General features: G+C 37.0%; 1 protein-coding gene across 6 annotated transcripts in view; it reads left to right on the forward strand.

The window, feature by feature from the left end:
- Positions 1–21422, forward strand: part of RBMS3 (RNA binding motif single stranded interacting protein 3) — a 443451-nt gene that overhangs the window by 289731 nt on the left and 132298 nt on the right. For all 6 annotated transcript variants that reach the window (XM_041466274.1, XM_041466279.1, XM_041466273.1 and 3 more), the window contains exon 6: positions 9634–9713. In XM_041466274.1, the coding sequence (XP_041322208.1) occupies positions 9634–9713 (80 nt within the window). The remainder of the gene's footprint in view (positions 1–9633; positions 9714–21422) is intronic.

Below are 21422 nucleotides of genomic sequence, written 5' to 3' on the forward strand. Positions count from 1 at the left end.
TTTCTTTTCAAAAGCCAAGAAATAGAGTGCTATATATAGAAAGGTACTGAAAAAACAAATAAGTGAAATTTGCAATTCTGCTTCAGATCGGTCTTCTGCTTCAAAAGAAAAGGGAAAAAAATCCCAGATCATTGTTTCTACAGAATATTCATAACACTGCTTTGTAGGGGAGGCAAAATAACTTCTTCATCTGGCAAATTTCTCTGAAATCCATCATATCTTGGTATATCATGGCACTTCTGTTAGTGCCATAATGCCACTGAGTGAAATGGGTACTGTGTGATAAAACGTTAGCTTTCAAGGAAAGTGACATTGTAGTGTTCCCCCAGCCCTTGATGTGAAAGGTCATCGTGCACAAAAAATGTTTAGATAATATTGTCTGAATTCAATGAGAAAAGGCAAAACATTTATGCTGAAAGATGGCACACTGCATTCTTGCAGATTATAACATGATTTTTTTCTAGCTCACTAAATATAGATTAGTCTAAGTCATGGATAAAATAGCATTTTTTGAAAATTGACTTACTTTGTGGAAATGTATTTAATTATGGAACATATTTCAGGGACTCTTTAATGATCTAACTTGTAGGTTGTGTAATTCACGTGTCAACGACAGTGGGGTAAAACCTTCACTCCATCAAAGTATACATCACATCTCCCACTGGTTTTGAGTGAGGCTGAAGTTAATCCAGGAATTTAGAACCATAGTGGAATGCTGACTCCTGTCTTTGCAGAATTATCAATACAATATTTAATTACATAACTGGCTGACTTTCTTTTTGTAAAGAAGTGCTATCTGGTATCTTTCTCCTGTGTGTCAAACCAAACAAGATGTTAATTTGTTTAGCTTTGCTTGTAGTCATGAAGGCTTCATTCTGGTGTATCTATGGCATGGGCACATGATGAGTGGGTACCAAGGCAGTATAGGGAGGGGATAGAAGCTGGATTTCCAGTCCAAATAAGATTCTAGATGTTCAGATCAGCACTCCAGGTGAGGATCCTGGTGATTCTAATTGGGACCTTTTATCAAAGCACATCTTGCCTTCCTGAGGAATGTACCATGGTGCTTAGCATAGCTCTAAACAGAGCCACAGAAGCATCAGAGAAAAAGTTATATTTGCATATGCTGAAATGATACAGCAGCCAGCAATTTTAAAATAGGATGTTTCAAAGTTATTAATTAAATTTTGTGATGATTAAAAGTCACTTTCTGAGTGTGCCCAATCATGGAAACAGTCAATCTCAAAATAAGTATATTCATTCAAAAAGCAATCAGAAGTAAAAACTGAAGGTAGGCAGCTATTGTCAGATTTTTCTTCTAAATGGGTATGATTAGCAGTTTTATAGTACTGCAGGTGGCTACTCAATCATTTATAACCTGGAGAACTTCAAATGTTCTTGAATCAAAATTATCTTAGTTCTGTCTGGTGACATTAACAGCCTCCCTTAGAGTATGTGCGTACTAGCTCTGAGTGAAAGTCAAGCCATGAAACAATTTCCTCTCTTTTGCATCCTTCAAAAGCAACTGAACAGATTTTCCTGAATCTTTCCAGAGCATTTCATAGTTGGCTTGAGCCAACTATGCCTGGGTACACCCCAGGGGAGATTTTGGGGAGGAGAGTTATGAGCAAGGGGCCAGAGAAGGGAAACTTTAGACTTAACTGTGGCTTCATAAAAGCCAGTCCATGCTATAAAATCTACACATCAGCCTCTGCCTCACCCCTGGCCCATGCTTTTTACTTCCAGGAGGCCATATTACCTGCCTTCAGACTCTCCGTGAGAGCTGCATTCCACAGGGCTTGCCCTGCCGTGATCTTTGGCAGGGGTGTTTCTGTTGACACCAGCAAACAGAAGCTGAGACTAAACACAGCCTATACTAGAGCAGAGAGAGAAATAAGGAATAGGAGAGGGCAGAAATGCTTGCTAGAAGGAGGATGTTGGAAAAAAGGAGGTACTTCTTTGGATGTGAAGCTTTGAGTTCAGTCTTTTGTAAGATTGCCTGGTAAAAGAGGGAATGACACTGTGATGCCGTTGCACAGAATTTTATCATAATGCTTAAATTTGTAGGTGTGTCTCTTGTTTCTCCTGTTGCTGGGAGTTGTCTAGTAATTTCAGCAGCTGGTCTTTCATTTTAAAAGTGTAAGTGTATTCTTCAGAGCTTAGAATATGGTCCTTCATCCTTCAACAAAATCAGCAAGATAAAAAAGAACCAAACAATACAAAACAAAACAAATAAAATGGAAAGAAATCCACAGAAACTGTATTTGAAGACTTATTTCAAGATATAATTTTAAAGTTGATATCTTATGAGTTTGGCAAACAGTAGTGTTGTTGATGGTATGAGTAAAAATCAGATCAGAGATAGTAAGAAGGTCTTTGAGGGAGGTTGGAATTACTGGATAGGGGAAGGAATTGAGAGCATGGAGGGAAATATTTATCTTCATCCTGAAGAAGTGTTGCCACTTATAAAGAGGTAACTGTATGTGCTGGAAGACCTGGATTTCCACAGGCCCACAGAGGATGAATTCCAGATGTTAAGGCGTGAGAAGATAAAGGAATGACAAAACCAAAGTGGAGGCAAAGCTGTGGTGCAGTTTTGCTAGGAGGAATATTTAGAGAGTGATTTCTGAGGATCACTGATGTTGCTACTTTGGAGACAGAAGTGTCAGCAGCACCAGGGGATAAAGAACATTCAAGCAGTTTAGGAATGCATTTGTGAAGAGGAAAAGTGCTTTGTTCATCCTTATTCAAGGGTTTAATTGAAGGTGGTTGAAAAGGTGCTATAATTTAGCTTGAATAAATCCATCATCTGGGATGGTAGTACAGGCTTAGATATTATAAGGATCATTCCTACTTTCAGTCAGAAGAATGATCTGTCACATCCTGCATCTTACCCAGGAAATTGCTTTATAATTTAATATCTCAGGTGAAACTGGAAATCCAAAATATGCTCCAAAGACTTTGTCTGATATCTGTAAAATTTTCCAATGCCTGTGGTGATACATTTCCATTTAAAGGCCTCCCTGAAAAAGCCTCAGAACAGCACTGCAGCGTGGTGGGGAGGTCTGTGTGGGGATGTGTCTCTGAGACCCTCACATTTCCATCTGCTGTTGCAACCTGGAAAAATTTTGCTGGAGTTTCTACATGCCTAAGAAAATTGACAGGCGTGAAGCTGCACTTTCAGGAAGAAGCAAAGTCCGGAGATCAGGATGCCTAGACAAATATCAATGGGACTCCGTAAGATGAAAATGAATATGCAGCTCTGAAAGGTGATGAGGGAGGAGACTGGAAAGTTGGGAGCCATCAGGTAATTTGGCTGAGCAATTTGCATAATCCAAGCCTGAGGTACTGTGAGTTTAATTGAAGAACTCTTTGGGCTTTGGAAAAAGGAGCAAGGAGATATTGGTGTATGTATACCTTGGGGAGGGACTTAACTGGTGCTACTGAATCAATGAAATAAAAATTGCTTTTTATAACCCCACAGTAAAATACCATTCAAGTATTATTTAAGTATCTTCCCTAAAGAGATAGTAGTATTAATAATACCATACACAGGTTTGTCACACTCAGCTGAACAGCAGAACAAGCATTTTATAGGTCCTTTAAATGATAAAGTGCAAAGAAAGAGTTAGAAACCAGTAACTTTTTTATTTTGTTTGCTGTCTTGTAACTTAAAACGACCTTGCAAGATTCCTCCCACAAGCGACATTTTACAACGAAGTCATAAGCTTCTGAAAACAGAAATTTATGATGGAAATGCTGACAGTCAGACAGCCAAGTATTGCAGTGCTGGCAGGCACCAGTGTAATACTTAACCTGAGACTGTGAAGACAGTAGCATAAATCAGCCTAGGTCTGGGTGGAAATGACTGTGTGTTCGTACTATTCTTTTCCAGTCACACGAGAAAAACTGTACAACACAAATTGTCATAAAAGAATGTTATGATGCTGTTCCCAGCAAATGACCAAAGTCAAGAGATTCTCAATTAGCTCTCACCTCAGAGCAAAGGTGCACATCAGGGAGATGCTTTGTGACCTAGCTGGGGATCTGTAGTGAGGCATTGAAACACTCTCCTGTTGGGAGTTTGGGCTTCATCCTCATCTTTTCCCTACCTCATTCGTCTGGAATAGCTTCCAATGAGTTGCTTTTCTTCATTTTTTTCTATCTTTTTTACTAAACTTTTCTCCTGCTTGTCCCCATTTTACATGTCTTAAATTTAGTCTTTGGAAACAATATTCAACTCAGCAACTAAAAGGGAGCAACAAAAACTAGGAAACGAGATTTTGAGCCATCACAGGATCATTATTCTATTTATAGAAGCTCTGCATGGATTTCAGTAGAAATGGTTATGCTCCAGTTTCCACTGAAGTAAAACAAGAGAGATGAGCCTTTAATTTCTTTGGTTTTGGTGGTGTTTTTTTTTTTTTTTTTTTTTTTTTTTTTTTTTTTTTTTTTCCTTAAAGGAAGCTGTGCCTCTTTCAGAGGTTTTTAGGATAATATAGGTGTAACAAAATTATTTTTTCTGACCCAAAGAAGTTTCTCTATGGAGAGCAATGTAAATACAGATACTGTAGTGCCAAGATACTCAGGCAGCTCACCTTGGCATAATGGGTGATGGTGCAAGGTATAGAATGAGCCACATCTCGAGAGGAAAAGAGTGGTTTCTGTAGATTTTTTATATTTATCTGAGAAAGTAAACAACCTCCTGTTACTCAAGCAGACAGCTGAAGAATATACAGGCAAGACATGCTGGGAAAAGATATAATTTGTGAGCCATGAGGAGAACTTGTCAAAATAAATGTCTTCTTGTGCTGTGAGTGGCAAAGGGAATAGCTTTTTTCCAACATAAAATGGATTCAAACCAAAAAGCACAAACATCTTGAAGCAATCTCTTACTGACTGAAAAGTTGGGGACATAAGATACCTCAATCTGTTACAGGGAAGGAGGAAATCAGGTTGCAGCTATGTCAGGGTCCTAGAATGCCTGGAACTAAATAAATATAGCAAAATAAATTAAAAAACTAGTGAATGTGTTTCCATGGAAGGATGAAAAACATAGGAAACCTCATGCTAATCAAAACTATCTTTTTTAGAGATACTCTTTAGAGTATTTGAGACCTGAAGATCATTTTGCCTCACATCTTTTATATCCTAGGCAGTTGAAATACTACCCGTCACCTAATATTGAGATAATGCTCATGTCTTACTAAAATAAGACTTTCAGAAATTACTCTAAGACATCAACCAGAAAAAAAGGACCACCAATTTTCTATCTAATGTTTGCCAGTGGATCATCCTCCTTGCAGTTAAATGTTTCTGCCTAATTTCTTTTTTGAATTTATCTGGCTTTTGTCACAACTTTTTCAGGAAGAGTAAAGTCCTTACTCCCTAGTTTATTCTCCCCACAAAGGTACCTATGCAGTGCTATCAGTCTGCCCCTCTAGTCATCTTCTTGATATACTAAAGAAATTCAGTTCTCTGGTGTGTATTCTAACTATGGTCTCCATTCTTTGGGCTCCCCTCACTGTATTACCTACCTGCTTCCATCTTTGCAAAATGCCTTAAATAGTAAGGAAACATTTTTTTTAAAGATTTATTATTCCCGCTCTTGTAAATGTAAACAATATTATTGTGTTGATCATAGCATAAATGTGGTAGTAACAATTTCATCTTTAAATATTTACTCTGGATATTAAAAAAAATTAGTCCCGATTCTCATTTATATTATTATTAAGCAAAGTGACTATAGGATATATGTAAACCAAACCTACACTTTTCCACTAAGTGGTAATTACATGGTACTGAATATTTCTCAGGTAATAATTATGTAATTACCATGGCATTCCTTATATAAAAATTGTATTAAGTTGTTTCTTGACACTGCATCAATCTGTATAATAACCATGTATAAGAGCTTTAGGTAGGGGGTTAAAATAATTTTTATTTTCTCTCTTTTCCTTCTCTTCTCTTCTCTTCTCTTCTCTTCTCTTCTCTTCTTCTTCTTTTTTGTTCATGTTAAATGTTCCCTATTGCTTCTAACAATACATAATGATTGCTTTGGTGCCGTTGTGGTCTGTAAAGAGATATATAATATAAAAATTATTTTATTATTATGTTTATAATATAATAATAATAATTCTTTTTTGTTCATGTTCCCTATTGCTTCTAACAACACATAATGATTACTTTGGTGCCGTTGTGGTCTGTAGAGAGATATATAATATAAATTTTATATTATAAAAATTATTTTATTATTATGTTTATAATATAATAATAATAATTTTAATGATATAAAGTAAATATTTAATAGCATGATCTGAACATCAAATTATTTGGTTCTGATGTTTGTTTAAGCATCCACTGTTTAAGTTTGTTTGGATGGTTTTTTTTTTTTACTTTTCATATTGAAGTATTATTAGTTTACAAAATATAGCTAGGAAAAAAACATTCTTCAGATTTAAAAAAATATATTTCTTTTCAAATTGTACAGAATATAGACAGTCTCATTACTTATTTTGTAGTTGGGAACCCTACAACTTAGTTTCCAGAACTGGGAGATATATAGACCAGGTAAAAATAAATCATCATGGTATTATTAGTTGCTTTGGGTTTATATCATTATCTGTACCTTTTAAAAAATTATAAAAGCCTATGGCTTTGATAATTAGGTTTTTTTCTGCAGTGCATTTGCTGGTTCAAAATAATATTCAAATGCATTATGGTTATATCCAAATTGCATTTAAAGATTAATTGTTATTTTAGATCCTCTTAGGATCCACACCAACAATTGAAAGGAATTTGAAAGTTACACTTCACAAATTATCTAATCAGACCTATCTAATAATTATCTAATAATTTCTGTTATTATGTGAAGCTGGTGAAGCTGGTTTCCTTCCCTTTCCAGCAAGTGTTGAATATCTATATCTTTCAGTAGAAAGTTTTGAAGCATCTAGGATCTTTATCTTTTATCCAGAATATTATATTTTGTCATATTTTTGTTCTATCAATTCTGAAAGGAATGCCAATACTAAAAAATGTATTAAATTCAAAAATGCATTTGTGTGTTCTTCTCCCAAGTTACCTGTGCTCAGCCGATATTCTTTTACAGAAAATCTTTTAACATGTAACAATTCCATTAGTGATATTTTTATTAAATTCCAGTCTCAAGCAACATTTTGAAACATTGCTAGCTCATATAAGAAGAATAATTCAAAGCACATTTTACAATAGAGGAGTGCTGCAGCTTTCTGAAGGAAAAGTAGGAGGAATTTATTAATGTGGACCTAAAGAAAGTGTATTTTTGGGACATCTGCCCAGATACAGCTTTACGGATAAAGCAAGAAGAGGAGTTATGTGTGAATCTGTGTGTGTGGATAGGTTTAACTCATGTGTAGGTGAGTTAATAGGTGTCTATAGGCATTGACACCTAAGTGGTTGGTATCGGTCAGAATTTTGACTAAACTAAAACCAGGGTCTTGTTAAGGCAAGAATCAGAGAATTTTGCTGATATATCTGGTTGCTCTGTACCCCTAATTTCTCCCAGTCAGTCAGTGTACTAATCATCCTGCAGAACTCAATTTGAACAGTTTATTTCTAAGCAAAGGGGTGTTGTGGGCAATTACAATTCATGTTTTGGTGGCCCTGGAGTGGACGCCTTCCTGATTAGTGAGTGGCTGCCTGGTCAGCCTCTGCCCGGCCGGGGGGAAAGGCCACCCCCACAGGCAGAAGTTGCAGAAAGCACACGAGGGCTCAGGTGGGGTGGGCAAAGGATGGATGCAGTTGTTACTCAGCAACACATCTGAGGGGAGCATGTATGGAGGGCTTTGTCTATTGTGCTGCCTTTTCAGGCTGAGTCGATAATGCCAGTGTCGGTTTCAAGCGAAGCGTGTGCCAGATTACAGATAGCCAGCAATGGCATTTGAGAGCCGTTAATTGTGAAACTTGAGAGGAAAATGTGCACATTCTTTTTTTCAGAGTGCTATTCGAATTATGGGCTTTTTATCCCAGAACACTGTGGGTTTCACTTTTATTCTCTTCCCACATAAAATGCATGAAGTGCACTGAGTCTCTTTCATTTGGCAGCTTATATATTGCATTCTTTGCAGGGATTGCTTTGGCTTGTTAAAATGTACCCCATGTATTAAAATGAAATTGTCACTGCTGTGTGGTGCAACATAACATGGTTTGACACCAAGTGCCTGCAGCTACAGAAAACAGACTTTTATTGCATTTATTCTTTCAGAGACAAGAGTCTCTAAAGGCTCAGCGCAGACATTCGCTTAGTTAAAACTGAATGAAGCCAAAGTGAACAATCTAAGGCACTGTCTTTATGCTTGTAGAAATGGCCCAGCCCACATGGTACACAGTGATACAACCTGGAAGGGGAAAGTTTTAATTTCATCTGAAACAATTGGACAATAGACTCACTTCCACAAAGAATTAAATGGGAAAGCAGGATTTTTAGGGTTTTTTTTTGTTTGTTTGTTTTGGGTTTTTTTGTGGTGTGGCATGGTTTTTTTTGTGGTTGTGGACTCTGGCAAAATTGTATTCTGGGAGACAAACTGCTGCTGTATGTGAGCCACTCTTTCCCCAAACTGTGTGACAAGAAGAGTAGTGGATAAATTCATTTTGAAACAATCTAGACTGGTGAGAAGTAAGCAATATATATGTCAGCAGAGTTATTTTGTGGAGAATACCTGGAGGTACATACTGGTGTATTGAAGGAGCACTGAGCATGGTTTTTAAACACAACTTTTCTAGGAAGTACTAGCTTTCCATTTCTCTCTTTTCTCCTTTCAAAATTTCTAAACCCCCTCTGTAGCAAAGTTCACTTTTTTCTGGACTTGTATGCAGTTAATTTAGAAGATCTGAAGCAATAGTGAGTTTCCAGATCTGGTATAACCATGGTTTGAGATTTGACTAGTAACTTTGTATTCTTAACAATTATTCAAAAATACATTTACCAATTCACTGTTAATACTTTAATGTCTCAATGCTGAAATTTATCCTGAACCCATAGAAGATGAGCAGTAAGGCATTTCCTCTGCTGGTGTTACACATAAATTACTGTCTTCAGCCAGAAGTCAGCTTTATGTTTTAATAGTCATATATGCATTATCTTTGGTTTTACTATAAAGCCTGTCTTTGCAGGTTGTTTTCTTAATATTGTAATCCTTAATAATTGTTGTTTAATCCTCCATGTTCTTCTCCAAATCCTACAATTCATTTTTTAAGCCATTTGAAGTTATTTTGGGTGCAAAAGGAGTCTAGAAACGTGTCCATTGCTTTTCCAAGCAGCATGTGAGAGCATAAAGGATGTCCTTGTTCAGGGTGATGCCCTGGAGCCAGAAAACGACTGTTCATTGACAGGGCTGTGGCTCAAACACAGCTGGGAGCGCAGCTGCAGGCAGGGAGGGTGGCAGGTCCTCCTCAGGAGCCACACTCTGTCCTAATGGGCTCAACCAGTTTCTCTGCAAAAATCAGCAACAACAGCTTTGAAAGTTTCTCTCAGCATCTGTGCTTGTCCTTTTTTTCTCCTGCTTTTTGTTTTTTTTTTTGCTGACTGAGTCCTCCCATAACAGTCTAGTAACACAAATTACCTCTACCCATATCCCACTCTCTTCTCTTTTCCAGAATGGAGTCTACAGAAAAATGTGAAGTAGTAATTCAACATTTTAATGGCAAATATCTGAAAACCCCACCCGGTCTACCAGGTAAGTCTAGCCATCATTGTGAAATTTAAAATTCACTGAAGAGTTTAGAATACAGAAATACTGGAATTTGTCTTGAGAGTGGCTTAAGTTACTGCTCCTGCTAAGAGGACATATAACTTCCCTGGCTGAACCCTATATTTTATGACCCATAGCAACTTTTTCTTACCCTGGTTTGTATGTTTTAAGCATTTGTGCCTGACAGCAGCAAATTCAAGAGCATATAAAATTCATGTTGTCTTACTTTGGTTTTTCCTTTTGAATGTTGCTTTCTTGGGGTTTTTTTTTGGGTTTGTTTGTTTGTTTGGTTGGTTTGATTTGGTTTTCTTTCCCAGTTAGTATAGAGGCCACATAACTAAATGCCAATGTTTTTCTAACAAACTAGGAATATAACTTATATAAAAGCTTGATTATCGATTCATTATTGATTATAGCTTTATTATCAATTATTAAATATCCAGGATTTCAGGTTGTAGCAGCTTTATATTCATCACAGTTACCACTTAATATTGCTAGCTACTCTTACCTGTATTAACAGCAGTAGCTGTTAATACTGAGGATATTTCAAATATTAAGTTATTTTTTCTTGCCATAACTAAATGAAGTCCCGACGCTTTCTCACAATACCCTTAGAACACATTCACTGGTGTGTCTGTGCCACATTGAAAGTCAAGTTCCAGCTATTATTTTGCTTTTGAAATCTTTAGCTGTCATCCATGCATTCATCAGCTGTGCAAAGTTTAGTGATCAGTTGCTTGATACTTACTTCTTGACAAGGCCTCTCCAAGGCCACACATTTTCAAGGATTTCTCCTGAAAGGCTGCATTAAATGAGCAGGAAATGCTTGCAAGAATTGTGTCCTAAGTTTTTATCTCCCCCTTTTTTTCCCTCCCCCCTATCTTCCTTTAAACTATTTCCTTTCTTAGTTACTTTCATTAAATTTCTTCTTATTCATTGCCTGGTTCTTTATGAAGAAGATGTACTAAATACTCTAATTAAAAGAAAGCCATCTGCAGAGCTACAGTGTACAGTAATTGAGTGCTGCAATGTACGTATAAATTTTAGTCAGATCACCTTCATGAAAGAAGATAAAGCTTTTAGTACAAGCTGCAAGACTCCATATTAAGACTGCTTTTCCAAAAGTAGACACTGACTATTTTTCTCAGCACTAGCTAATGAATTACACCACCAACTTTGTCAAGTACAGCAAAGTTGGGCTGCGTAGAACAATGGGCTGAGCAGCATAGGCAGAGAACTTCAACCTTTGCCTTGCCTTTCTGTATGCACACTTTGAGTCCCAGCAGTAATCTGTTTAATATCATAGCAACACCCAATGGAAAGAGTGTGAATAGCAAGGAGTCAGTAAGGCTGGCTCTGTCAGTGTAAGTCATGGTCACGGTCCCAGTTGTCTCGGAGAGGACACATCATTAAATTCAATATTAAAGTGGAATATTCTTACAGAGCCTGCTTGAGGCAGACAGCTACATGGTAAAGAATGAAAGCTATAAATTGAAAATAATTTTCTTTTTTCTTCTTTTTTTAATTTTTAAATAATCAGAAATGTACTGGGTATTCAACAAGAACAATGTTGGACATCGAAACAGGGGTCTTGATAAGATAGCATGGTTATTTACTTCTTGTTACCTCGTTTCAAGAGATACACTGAAATTGGATTTTAATGGCTATAACTTTTGATGCTTTCTAAAAGGATATGAATCAGTTCTTAGTTTCTTGAGGAAGAAAAGATGTCCATGTGAAAAGATTGTCTGCTCTGTTTCTCTCATGATTATTGTTGTCAGATGGCGTTTATTGCCAATGTTGCAAGGATTATTTGGGAAGGGACTAAATTAAGGGTTTTAATTTACCTGAGTGCTGTTCAGATGCTGATATAGCATAATGCAGCTTGGGAAAAAGTCACTGAACCATTAACTGAACTCACTCAACTATGCATGAAGTATCTGTAAGATCTCTTTTTGTCCTCAAGTTTTGGGAGGCAGATTTTGTATCTCCAAACAGGTAGTTAGAACTTGTCACAGAGTATTTGGTCCACATAAAAGAGGCTGTTTGTGCCTTGTTATTAGAGTAGGTCACTCTTTAAATCCATAATTAAAAGATTTGTTGTATTCATTCCTCTTCTTCTTAAGAAGCCAGGGCATAAACATGATCACCTTAGCAGTGGGGTTGATTCAAGGGATCATTTACATTTTATCCAGTGGAAAAAAATATTTACTCCTAGTTTCTTTTGTTGTAGATTCCTGTTAAGTTTGTACTCAGTTTCTACATCTGTGTTTTGAACCTGTATTTGAGCCTCTCAGCAAAGACAGAAGTGTCTTGCATGAAGCAGGAAGAAAATTCAAGTCTCTTAATGTACTTGGAAAATCACAGTTATAGTCTGAAAAGGATCCTCCCAGCATCTCAGTAATTGGCACAGAAGGAGAATAATCTCTTGTTTATTGCTGTGACCTCAGTTAAAAAACAAAGAACCAGAGAACATTAGAGGAAATATGTAACACTATCTGTTACTAACTCCACTGCTCAAAGGCCTGATCTTATGAGAGCGAAAATTGATCAATCCTTTTAGGGTTAAATTACATTGATTTTGGATTTTCAAATGGATTTCTTTCAGGTGTAGCAGTGCACTGAAAGAGTTTTTTGCATTAATGTCCATATCTCTCATCCAAGCTCTAATGTTCTGGTTCAGGTTTACCAGCTAATAGAAGGTTGCATGAGGCCCATCAAGCAAGAAATCAACCTGTTGGCTGTTGGCCATGTGCTACTGGCCTGAGGCAGTGGGATTGTGGACCAGGCAAATCCTTTTGGCAGCTCTCCTCCATCCCTGCTGTCTTCCTCTGCTGGGTTCCCTGAGATGTGATCCTGGTGTGTGTCACCATACATTCTGTGGGGCGTATGTTTGTGAGATCAGCATGTTTAGAGGATAAAATGCTCATGTGCTGCAGGGGCAGTTTTGCCTGGTTACCCAGTCATGATTTAAGATCTGGAGTAAGTAGCTTTCACATGATGTTGAACAGCCCATTAGGAAGACTGGGCATCATAGCTCTGACTTCCATGCCAGAATAAATTTGTACCTTACCTGACTTAGTTATACCTTCCCAAAGAGTTATCTGAAGCATTCATTTTGAATAGAGAACTCTTTTTCAACTCATTTTTTTCTTGGCAAATGAGATTTAAATGCAGTTGAATTTTTTAAATTTGGTTTTTGTTGTTGTCGGGTTTGGGTTTTTTTTTTTTATTGTTCTTGTAAGTTAGAAAAAATTTACAAGAGAATAAGTGCTGTGTACCTGGATGTTTGAGCCTAGCCAAGAGTCACACATCTAAGCTAGCCCAGGCCAACAATGCAGCAGGAAAGCAGTGTTACAACTGGGAGGAAAGGAGGGCACACAGGGCACTTCGGAGGCTCTGTCCTTTGTACCTTCTGAAAGAAAACCACATCCATCCCTCGTTGACTTTTTAACTTCAATCACTGTTGTTTCTTAAAAACTGTTGAACTGAGCACTTGTAGCTCCAGACCGCTCTGCTTCAAGCCAGTCACAATGTAAAGGTTATTTTCTGTCTCTTGAAACATTTTGATGGTCAGTTGTGTAGTGCCTAGGTAAATTGAGCATCACTGTGTCTGTGTTAGTGAATCATTCTCATTAAGGGGCCTTGTCTCTTCAACTCCTTGGCTTCATTCCATTCCAGAAGGAATTGCTCCACTCTTGCTTACTCAACTAATAAGCATTTAATGATGTTCAGTCTTAGATTTACAGTACAAAATAATTGGTTGTTCCATAAATAATTAGTAAATGTCTTTGCATTTCTTTCAGACTGAGAAAGCACAGTCATCTCTAGAAATCTGCAAAATCTTAATTCTTGGCAAATTCCATGTCAGCTTCATAAATATTCTGAGTAGCTTTGAGTGATTATTATTTTAGTTGGTTTTATTTGTGAGAGGTTTTTTTGTTTTCCCTTTATTAGCACTGCTTTCTTGCATGGAAATTTACCAACTGCATGGCCTAGTGGGTAAGTTTTCATCCTGTAGAGAATTCAGCCTCCTGTGAAACTGATGGTATAGGTCCTGTATGGCCACGCTGAAAGTCAGCAAATGAATTCTGTATTGCTCTACATCTCCATTGAGATGTGAAGAGCACTACTAATAATATAGGTGGTTCTTTCTCAGTCTTTCTTTACTGCATCTATTTTTGCTGGTGAATGGGAGACTTCATATGAAATCCTGCTAATTTTTGACATTTTGCAATCACTGAATTAAATCAAAATTTCTTCGGTTGTCTTTCAGTAACAAGTTGGCTTCTGTTTGGATGGGCAAGTTTAGGGAATGGTATTTACACAGTTTTTGTTCATGTCCCAGTATCCTTGGATGTTTTTAAATAACTTCATTTTTCTCTTTCTGAATAAATGCAAAAATTGAACAAGTTCTTAATTTTCTCTGGAATTTCATAGGAACATGCCTCAATTGCATTAGTTATCCTCTGCTGATATTCTAGTTGTTGTGGTACTTGCTAGATTTACTTTCCTTTGCAGATACTTTGCGTTGTCAGAGGACATTGGGCTAGTTACTTTCTCAGAGAAAATTTAAAGCAAATGAGACACATGACTGCTACATTACATGGTCAAGAATCTTCCTTTTCTTATTGCTAATTTAATTACAGATATCTGACAAAAAGAGAGGGAATTATTATCCTTGTGTATGTTAAGAACCCCACAAGTAACAAGTGACTGTATAATTTTTATTCTGATCTTTGCTAGAGTAAAAACTCTTAAATAGAAAGAAGTTATCTGCAATACAGCTGTATTTACAAATACCTCATATCTTGCTTTAATCATTACTGGGCATGCTTCTTTTTTTTTTCTTCTTGAAAGTGTTCCAAGCATTGCGTTTTTATGGACTCATTTCACCAAAATCAATTGATATTTTCTGCCTCTCTCCTTAGTTTAAATATTTGTCTTAGGACATCTCTCAGGTTCTTGCACCACAGAGAGTAAATTCAAATAGTTAACCTTTGCTTCAGAGAAGTAGACTTAGAACTTGGAATGTTCTATTTAGAGCAACATGTTTTCTAGGATATTGTGCCTTAAATGATGATGAAGGAACAGTATTCCAGTTGTGGGTTAACGGTGTACTGGATATTGACAACATTTTCCACTGTTTTTCTCTTAGTATATGAACAAATACTATCTTGTAGTCATTAGTGATGCTCTAAATTGCTTTTCTGAGTGAATGAACTTAAAATGTTTTGTTTGATAGCTTTTTAGACCCTGTTTCTTGGTGTTTTATCTTTTTTTTATTTAATTCTCTGTTCATTTATATAGACAAAACACTGAAAAGCTCTTCCAAATAATTCTTACTGGGGCATTTGCATAGCTGTCTGTACATATGTATATGTCTTTGACATTTTAAACTAGATAAAAGAGCAGCCAAAACTATAAACCAGGTATTGGTTCGTAGATCTTTTAAAATATTTGTTGAATGCTACAGAGAATTCAGAATAAAGGAGATTCTACTAGAATTTCTACTGGTAATAAGTGAAATTTGTTTAAAAAGGGGGTTATCTTTTACATATTGTTATCATCAAAAATTTTCTTCACCCAAAATCCCCAAATTTTCTTACTTGTATTCTCAGTTCCTTTCATGTATATGATGTTAATATTATCTGAATCTTTTATATTGTCTACCTGAATTCTAAGAATAAATTCTTCCTCATTGTATCAGAAAATATGATCCTTGTAAAGACCTTCATAAAAAGTAACAGTTTAATAATTTTCTATTTATTTTTCTCATTTCCAATTTCTGGCTGTCATTTTTTATGGAATTGCTGTTATCTTTCACTTTCTGTGCTCCATAAATGCACAAACTCAGCACATTGTTAACAAAAACTTCTTTAACGCCGCAAACCCTCTGAATATTCTTTTAACTTCTGTTGGTTTCATCTTCTTTGCAAGTCTTCATCTTTGACAAACAGTTAAAATCTTTAACTCCTGCTTGAGTCTTGGTGGTGACCTGAGGCCTCTGTAACCCCTGTCCTGCTTTGGGCCCCATGTTCTTCCCATGCCTTCAGCAATGTGCAGGTGCTGTCTCAAGCTCAGGTGTCTCTGACCTGATCTATGCAGAATGCATAGATCTAAACAGATCTATGCAGAATGGGCACTGTGGACCTTTTGCTGGGGTGGTGTTGGATGTTTAGAGGTGCTTGGGTGGTGTGTACAGCTCTCAGAAGAGAGTGTCCCTTGGGAAATAGTTCCATTTTTCCAGATATCACATAATGTTTAAGATCACATAGACTTCGCAGAAGATGGTCATAAAGATGGACTTTCTAACCAAGAAACTGCAGAATGGGTATTGAGTTATTGGAAAATATAAAACCTTTTGCTCAGAAAGCAGGTCCCTGTTTAGATCTCAGTGACTTTGGTTTGGCTCATGCAGGCTTTTATAATGAGGCCAAAACCTCATCACTGTTCCATGTTTTGCCCTCCCTTTTAGACTCACAGCTGTCAAGCACCACCAGCACAGGCTCCTGGCTCTACCCTCCTTTCAGTATTTGGTCAAACATCATTTGTAGTTAATCCAATGTATACCAACTCTTCAGCCATAGATTTCCAATAGCTTTTGGCTTCACCTGAAATCAAGTGTTTCTTGGACTTTCAAAGTTTACTTCCTTTCAAAGACAGCCTTTAAAATCTGTTGATACTTGTTTTGCTTCATGGCATTCTTAAGAATTTCAAATGTGAAGTGTGTAATTTTGTGCCACTGAACAAGATGAGGTTCTCTCTCTTTTGCTCCTTTGGGGTTTTTTTTTATTTCTTCAGAATTAAGTTTATGTAACCTTCAGTTGTCCTTACTGTGCTGACATTGCTGTAGGTGCTTCTGGTTCCATATCATGTGTTTCCATGTCACAATGTAAAGATACATTCCAATTTCCTAGGTCTCTTGGATCTTAGAGATTGTATATTCTTTAGATTCTTTAAAGGCAAGGGTTATTTTTCTAAAAAGCGAAAAGAAAAATTCCTATCTAGTCAAGATTTTATGTCATTTCCATTTAGTTCAAAAAAGACTCCTTTTGGTTAGGAGGATACGGGCATATTCATTTACTCAGTAAACCCCAGTAGTTGGTACACACTAATGTCCTGGAGGAATGAGGGCTGAGCCAATTTGTATTTAAGATATTAAGAGGTATGTATCAGTGCTAAACCATGTAATTTAAGCTCATGAGGAAAGCTGTGTGAGAAAAGGCAGAATGCTGCCATCATCTAAAGCCGGCTTTTCCAAAAATACATAAAGTTGTTGATGATGGGGACAGTGTCAAAGATCTGAAGTGCTTCATATTTATGTTTGGTTTCATTTGATCTTGTACTGGTCTGTAAGTTCCTAGGAAAATAACTGTATCTTTTTGTATTTCAAAGAGATATATGATCAAATACTGAGTTTTGTAATCTAGCTGTATAATTAGGGAGAAAGTCTTTTACAGGGTTGGAGTTTTTGTATTACTTTGTAACTAGAAATAACAAAAAATGCATAAGATCAGTTTGTTTGTGATATCACAGTAATTCAGGTCATGAGGTATAAAATAGCGTTACTGCAGTTTGGATTAAAGTCTTCCACTCAGTTTATAAGAATGAAAGTTAGAGAACAATATGGCAAATAAATGAGAAAAGATTATTCCTTTTTTTTCTTCCTGCCACAATAGCACCTGTCATATCTTTCCTAAGATTTCTAAAAGTCTGCAGCATAAACAGAGAACTGCATTCCTTTCTCATTCATAATATCTTGTGACAATGAAGTCTACCACATTTTATCTAAACTAATTTCAATATATACTTTTCTTTTTTCTTTTAACTCATGGGCATTTTTTTCTGTTAAGAGTGACTATGTAAATCTTCTAATTCAGAAAATCCATTCCCTTTATGAAATGGGAAATGGTGGATATATTTGTTTAAGCATAAAGAAATCCCTTCTGTATGCTACTGCTGCATAACCAGCACAGCTGAGAGTGTGTGCACTGAATTCTGTCTTGCCTCATGCATCAGCAGGAGAAGTGTCGACAAGTTTCTGGTCCAGGGGCAGTGCTGTTCCTTGGATGCGCTTGTAAAACCCAAGACAAGACAGACGAGTTGCGCAGGTGTTATGGCAGGCAAAATTTATGAGCCAGAAAGATTCACAGCTTGAATTTCAGATTGTTTAGGTCTAAAGGGCTGACAATTTAAAACAAAGTAATGCAAATAAATAAAAACATGCAAATCAGGGCATGAAACAATGTGGAACATTGTGAAGTTATTTGTACATGATTCAGATTTCAGGGAGTAATTCTGCTTTTGCATCAGCTGTGGCCAGCAGTGGCACAACTCCTCCTGTTTCTTCCTCTCCTGCATTACTTTATTGGTCCCTTCAGGACACTTTAAATGATGAAGTACATCTGCTTTGCAGACCCTACTGCTGCAGCATGATGCTGTCATACCTGAGCCAACTAGTTTAAAAGTCATTTAAAAAGCCAACTTGAGCAAGGCTGAGCACAGACTAACCACTTGAGCTCATATGTATTATGCTCAATAATAATAATACCCAGCAAGTGGTTTGCATGATCTCATGTTTTTTTAACTGAGGAAAATTATTTCCCTTTCAGGCCTTTCACAGGAGAATTCTTCCTTTCCTCCTCCCTCCCTCCCACTTCTCCACTTGCTTACACATTGAACACTTTTAAATTCAAAGTGTAGAGAAATTTATGTCAGAAGCTTCAATCTTCTTCACCTTTACCCTGTAAATTCCAAGTAAGCTGAACAAAAATTTTTTATTGAAGCTTAACCATGTGCAAATAGATATTTTTTGACACACTCCTTTCTTTGTGCATCTGTATCTCAACCAGAAGTGGAAGCCTCTGGGAACGGACTTTTCAGATGACCCAATAAAATTGGAGTATTGAATTTTCACATGTTTTGGAGCACCACTGTAACCCAGCAAACATCCAGGAGAGGTGCCTTGAAGTGCCCTTGGGTGGCAGACAGCCTTATGGAGGCTTTCAGCTGGGTTTGCCTCATCAGGGCTGGTACAGGGAGTTTTCTACAAAGACATTTTCATTGGCAGAGCATGTGAAAAATTTGGTAGCTGGAAAGAGAGGATTTGTATCCAAACTTCTGAGTACTTGTCTGAACAGAAGTCCTGCAGGAGCTTGGTTTGTCCTTGAGCATTTTGGGAAAAATTTGGCGCTGATGCCTTTAGGAAGGACTTGGTAGTGAGAAAGGGGGTGTCACGGGAAAGGGAAGACACATATAAGGGGAAAAATTACACAGGGCCTGTCTTCCCATGGTAGTCTTGTATTTCTGCCACACTGTGTCCCTTCCTCCCTCCAAAAGTGAAGCTGTCCCTGGCACCAGAGGAGCATTGAGGACTCTTCTGCAGGCCTTTCCCCCGAGCATGAAGTGTCTGACGTAGTGTGTGAAGATATTTCCCTTTGAGATTCATCCTGACAAAGTAACATCAGTGGTATCACAAGAGCAGTTTCCATATGTTTTGGATACCAGAAGCTTCTCTCTCCCTTCCTCATATGTTTTGAATACCTCAAGGTGTTCAAATAAGTATGCAAGGAGCCTCTTGCATACTTGAAGTCTCTCTTTCACCCTTCTCCTCTAATGGTGCTGCAAACCACAGAGAAAAGCAATTCAGCCTTGAAAGCATTGGGGAAGCAGAAGGCTAAGATTCTATTTGATTTTTTATTTGTTTGTCCCAGCAACAATGTCATTGTGCTGGTCAGCAGTCCTGAGCAGCTGTAAAAATCCCATTTCTTAGTCATTTCTCTGAGCCTTTCTTTTTTGAATGGCAGCATTTGATCACAAGATCATAGAAAGGTCTTTCCCAAGTTCAATCACAGCAACTTGAAAGAAGGGCAAAGCAGCCTAGATTTTACTTGGGCTGCCTCAGTGTCTATGATGTGTCTGCAATTTATCTTCTACAATGTAAGAGACATCAAGAGGGAGGGGAAAGGTGATGGATGTCTGATTTTACATTTGTCCTTTTTGTTAAAGCTTATTAAAGCAGCATTTTATATGTAGCCTTTACCCTACCACCCAGTATATAATCTTTCAGTATATAGTATTTTTGGAATTACTGCTGTTCAGCAAAGAAAAAGAAACCAAAAAAAAAAAATTAGAGAAAAAAGGCAAAGGAGTAATTTAACTTTTAGATTGCACAGATATGGTAGGAAAAATAACTTTTGAATACCAAGTTTAACAGTCCTTAATTCACATATGACTTTTACATTTCAAAAAATGCAAATTTTAATGACAAAAGAAATCCCCCCAAAACAACTGAAAAGACATATATCCCAGTTGTCATGGGTGTCTCTTCAGTTACAGTATTATCTTATTGAATATGATCAGCATCCTTCTCATTTAGGTTACTGATTGCGCAATGAATTCACTGATTATGAGCATTTTCCCTCTTTTTCCTTCCCTTTCCCTCTTCATTTTCTTTTTTCCTTTTTTTCCCTCCTCTCCCTTTCTCCCATCTTCCCCTCCTTTTCCCTCTATCTCCCTTTCAGTACATACTGTAACTTTGTGACCAAATGTGAAGCTTTTTAGTTCAGAGCTTATACTATTAAAATATGAAATATGTGTTCAAATTAAGAAAATATGACCCAACAGCTTCCTAATTGTATTCTTGTCTGGATTTCCCTTTCCAACCCCACCCATGGTAACAGCACCATGAATGAGCACCTGCCCTTCAAATAAATTCTTCATCAGTTGAATTTTACATTACAGTGTAATGAAAAGCTCAGCATTTGGAATTTTCAAAAGAAGCCTGCTAGCATAGGAGTAAATATATTGCAAGAGCCTGCATTTCACTGATGTAGGAGTTGATGTCATTGGTTATTTTCATCTCTAACTTATCTTATTTCAGACTAGCCTCAAGGGTGGCTCTAAGAGAAACCAGGGAAAGCTGAGCTGGATTCTTTGAAAGCATTCTGCTTGAATGTGAGCACTAGCACCAAGAAATTTGCCTTTGACTTAGGAGGCTTTAATTCCAGCAGGTGTGTGGTGGATACAAGTTTAGGTTGAGCAGTTCATTTTCCATATGAGTTATCTTTACTTCAGCATACTGCATGTAATGTAAGAAGAAATCATCATTAAAAAGCTTAAACAATTTTTTTGGTGTGATTAAGGTGTTGGTAGGCAGTTTTTAATTTATATATCTTTTGCTTGCCTGTAATTTCAACCAAATAGTCCTTTTGTGTATGAAATGACCAAGGTTGCTGATATATAGCATTGTATACTTGGAGCTGCATCCAAAGTGAGATTTAATTTCAGTGCTAAGAAAATAAGAGATGTAGATAGTTGAAGGAAATAATAGTTGAAGGTGTAAAATATGGAAGATATTGGGACGGGGGCATGCCTTGAATTTAGAGGGTTTTTTTTTAACAAGATATTGCTTGTTTGCTGGCTTTGGAAGAGTAAAAAATATTCAGCACCCCTAAAAATATACATAATGGGTGGTCTGAATCAAGATTCTGCTGTTCTGATCATTTTGTGTGATCATTGACTCCAGAAGGTTTTTCTGAATGCCAGAGTAGTGACATAAAGGAGGCTTATTCTGTAAGTGTGTTGCATATTACTCCTCTGGTATCTGTTACTAATTTAACATTTTGGGCATTTTTTGAATTAGTTTGAGTGAGAGGTATGTCAGTCCCAATAATTTTCAGGGATACTTAG

This window comes from Pyrgilauda ruficollis, unplaced genomic scaffold (assembly GCF_017590135.1).
Source record: "Pyrgilauda ruficollis isolate IOZ18807 unplaced genomic scaffold, ASM1759013v1 scaffold2, whole genome shotgun sequence".
Lineage (NCBI taxonomy): Eukaryota > Metazoa > Chordata > Aves > Passeriformes > Passeridae > Pyrgilauda > Pyrgilauda ruficollis.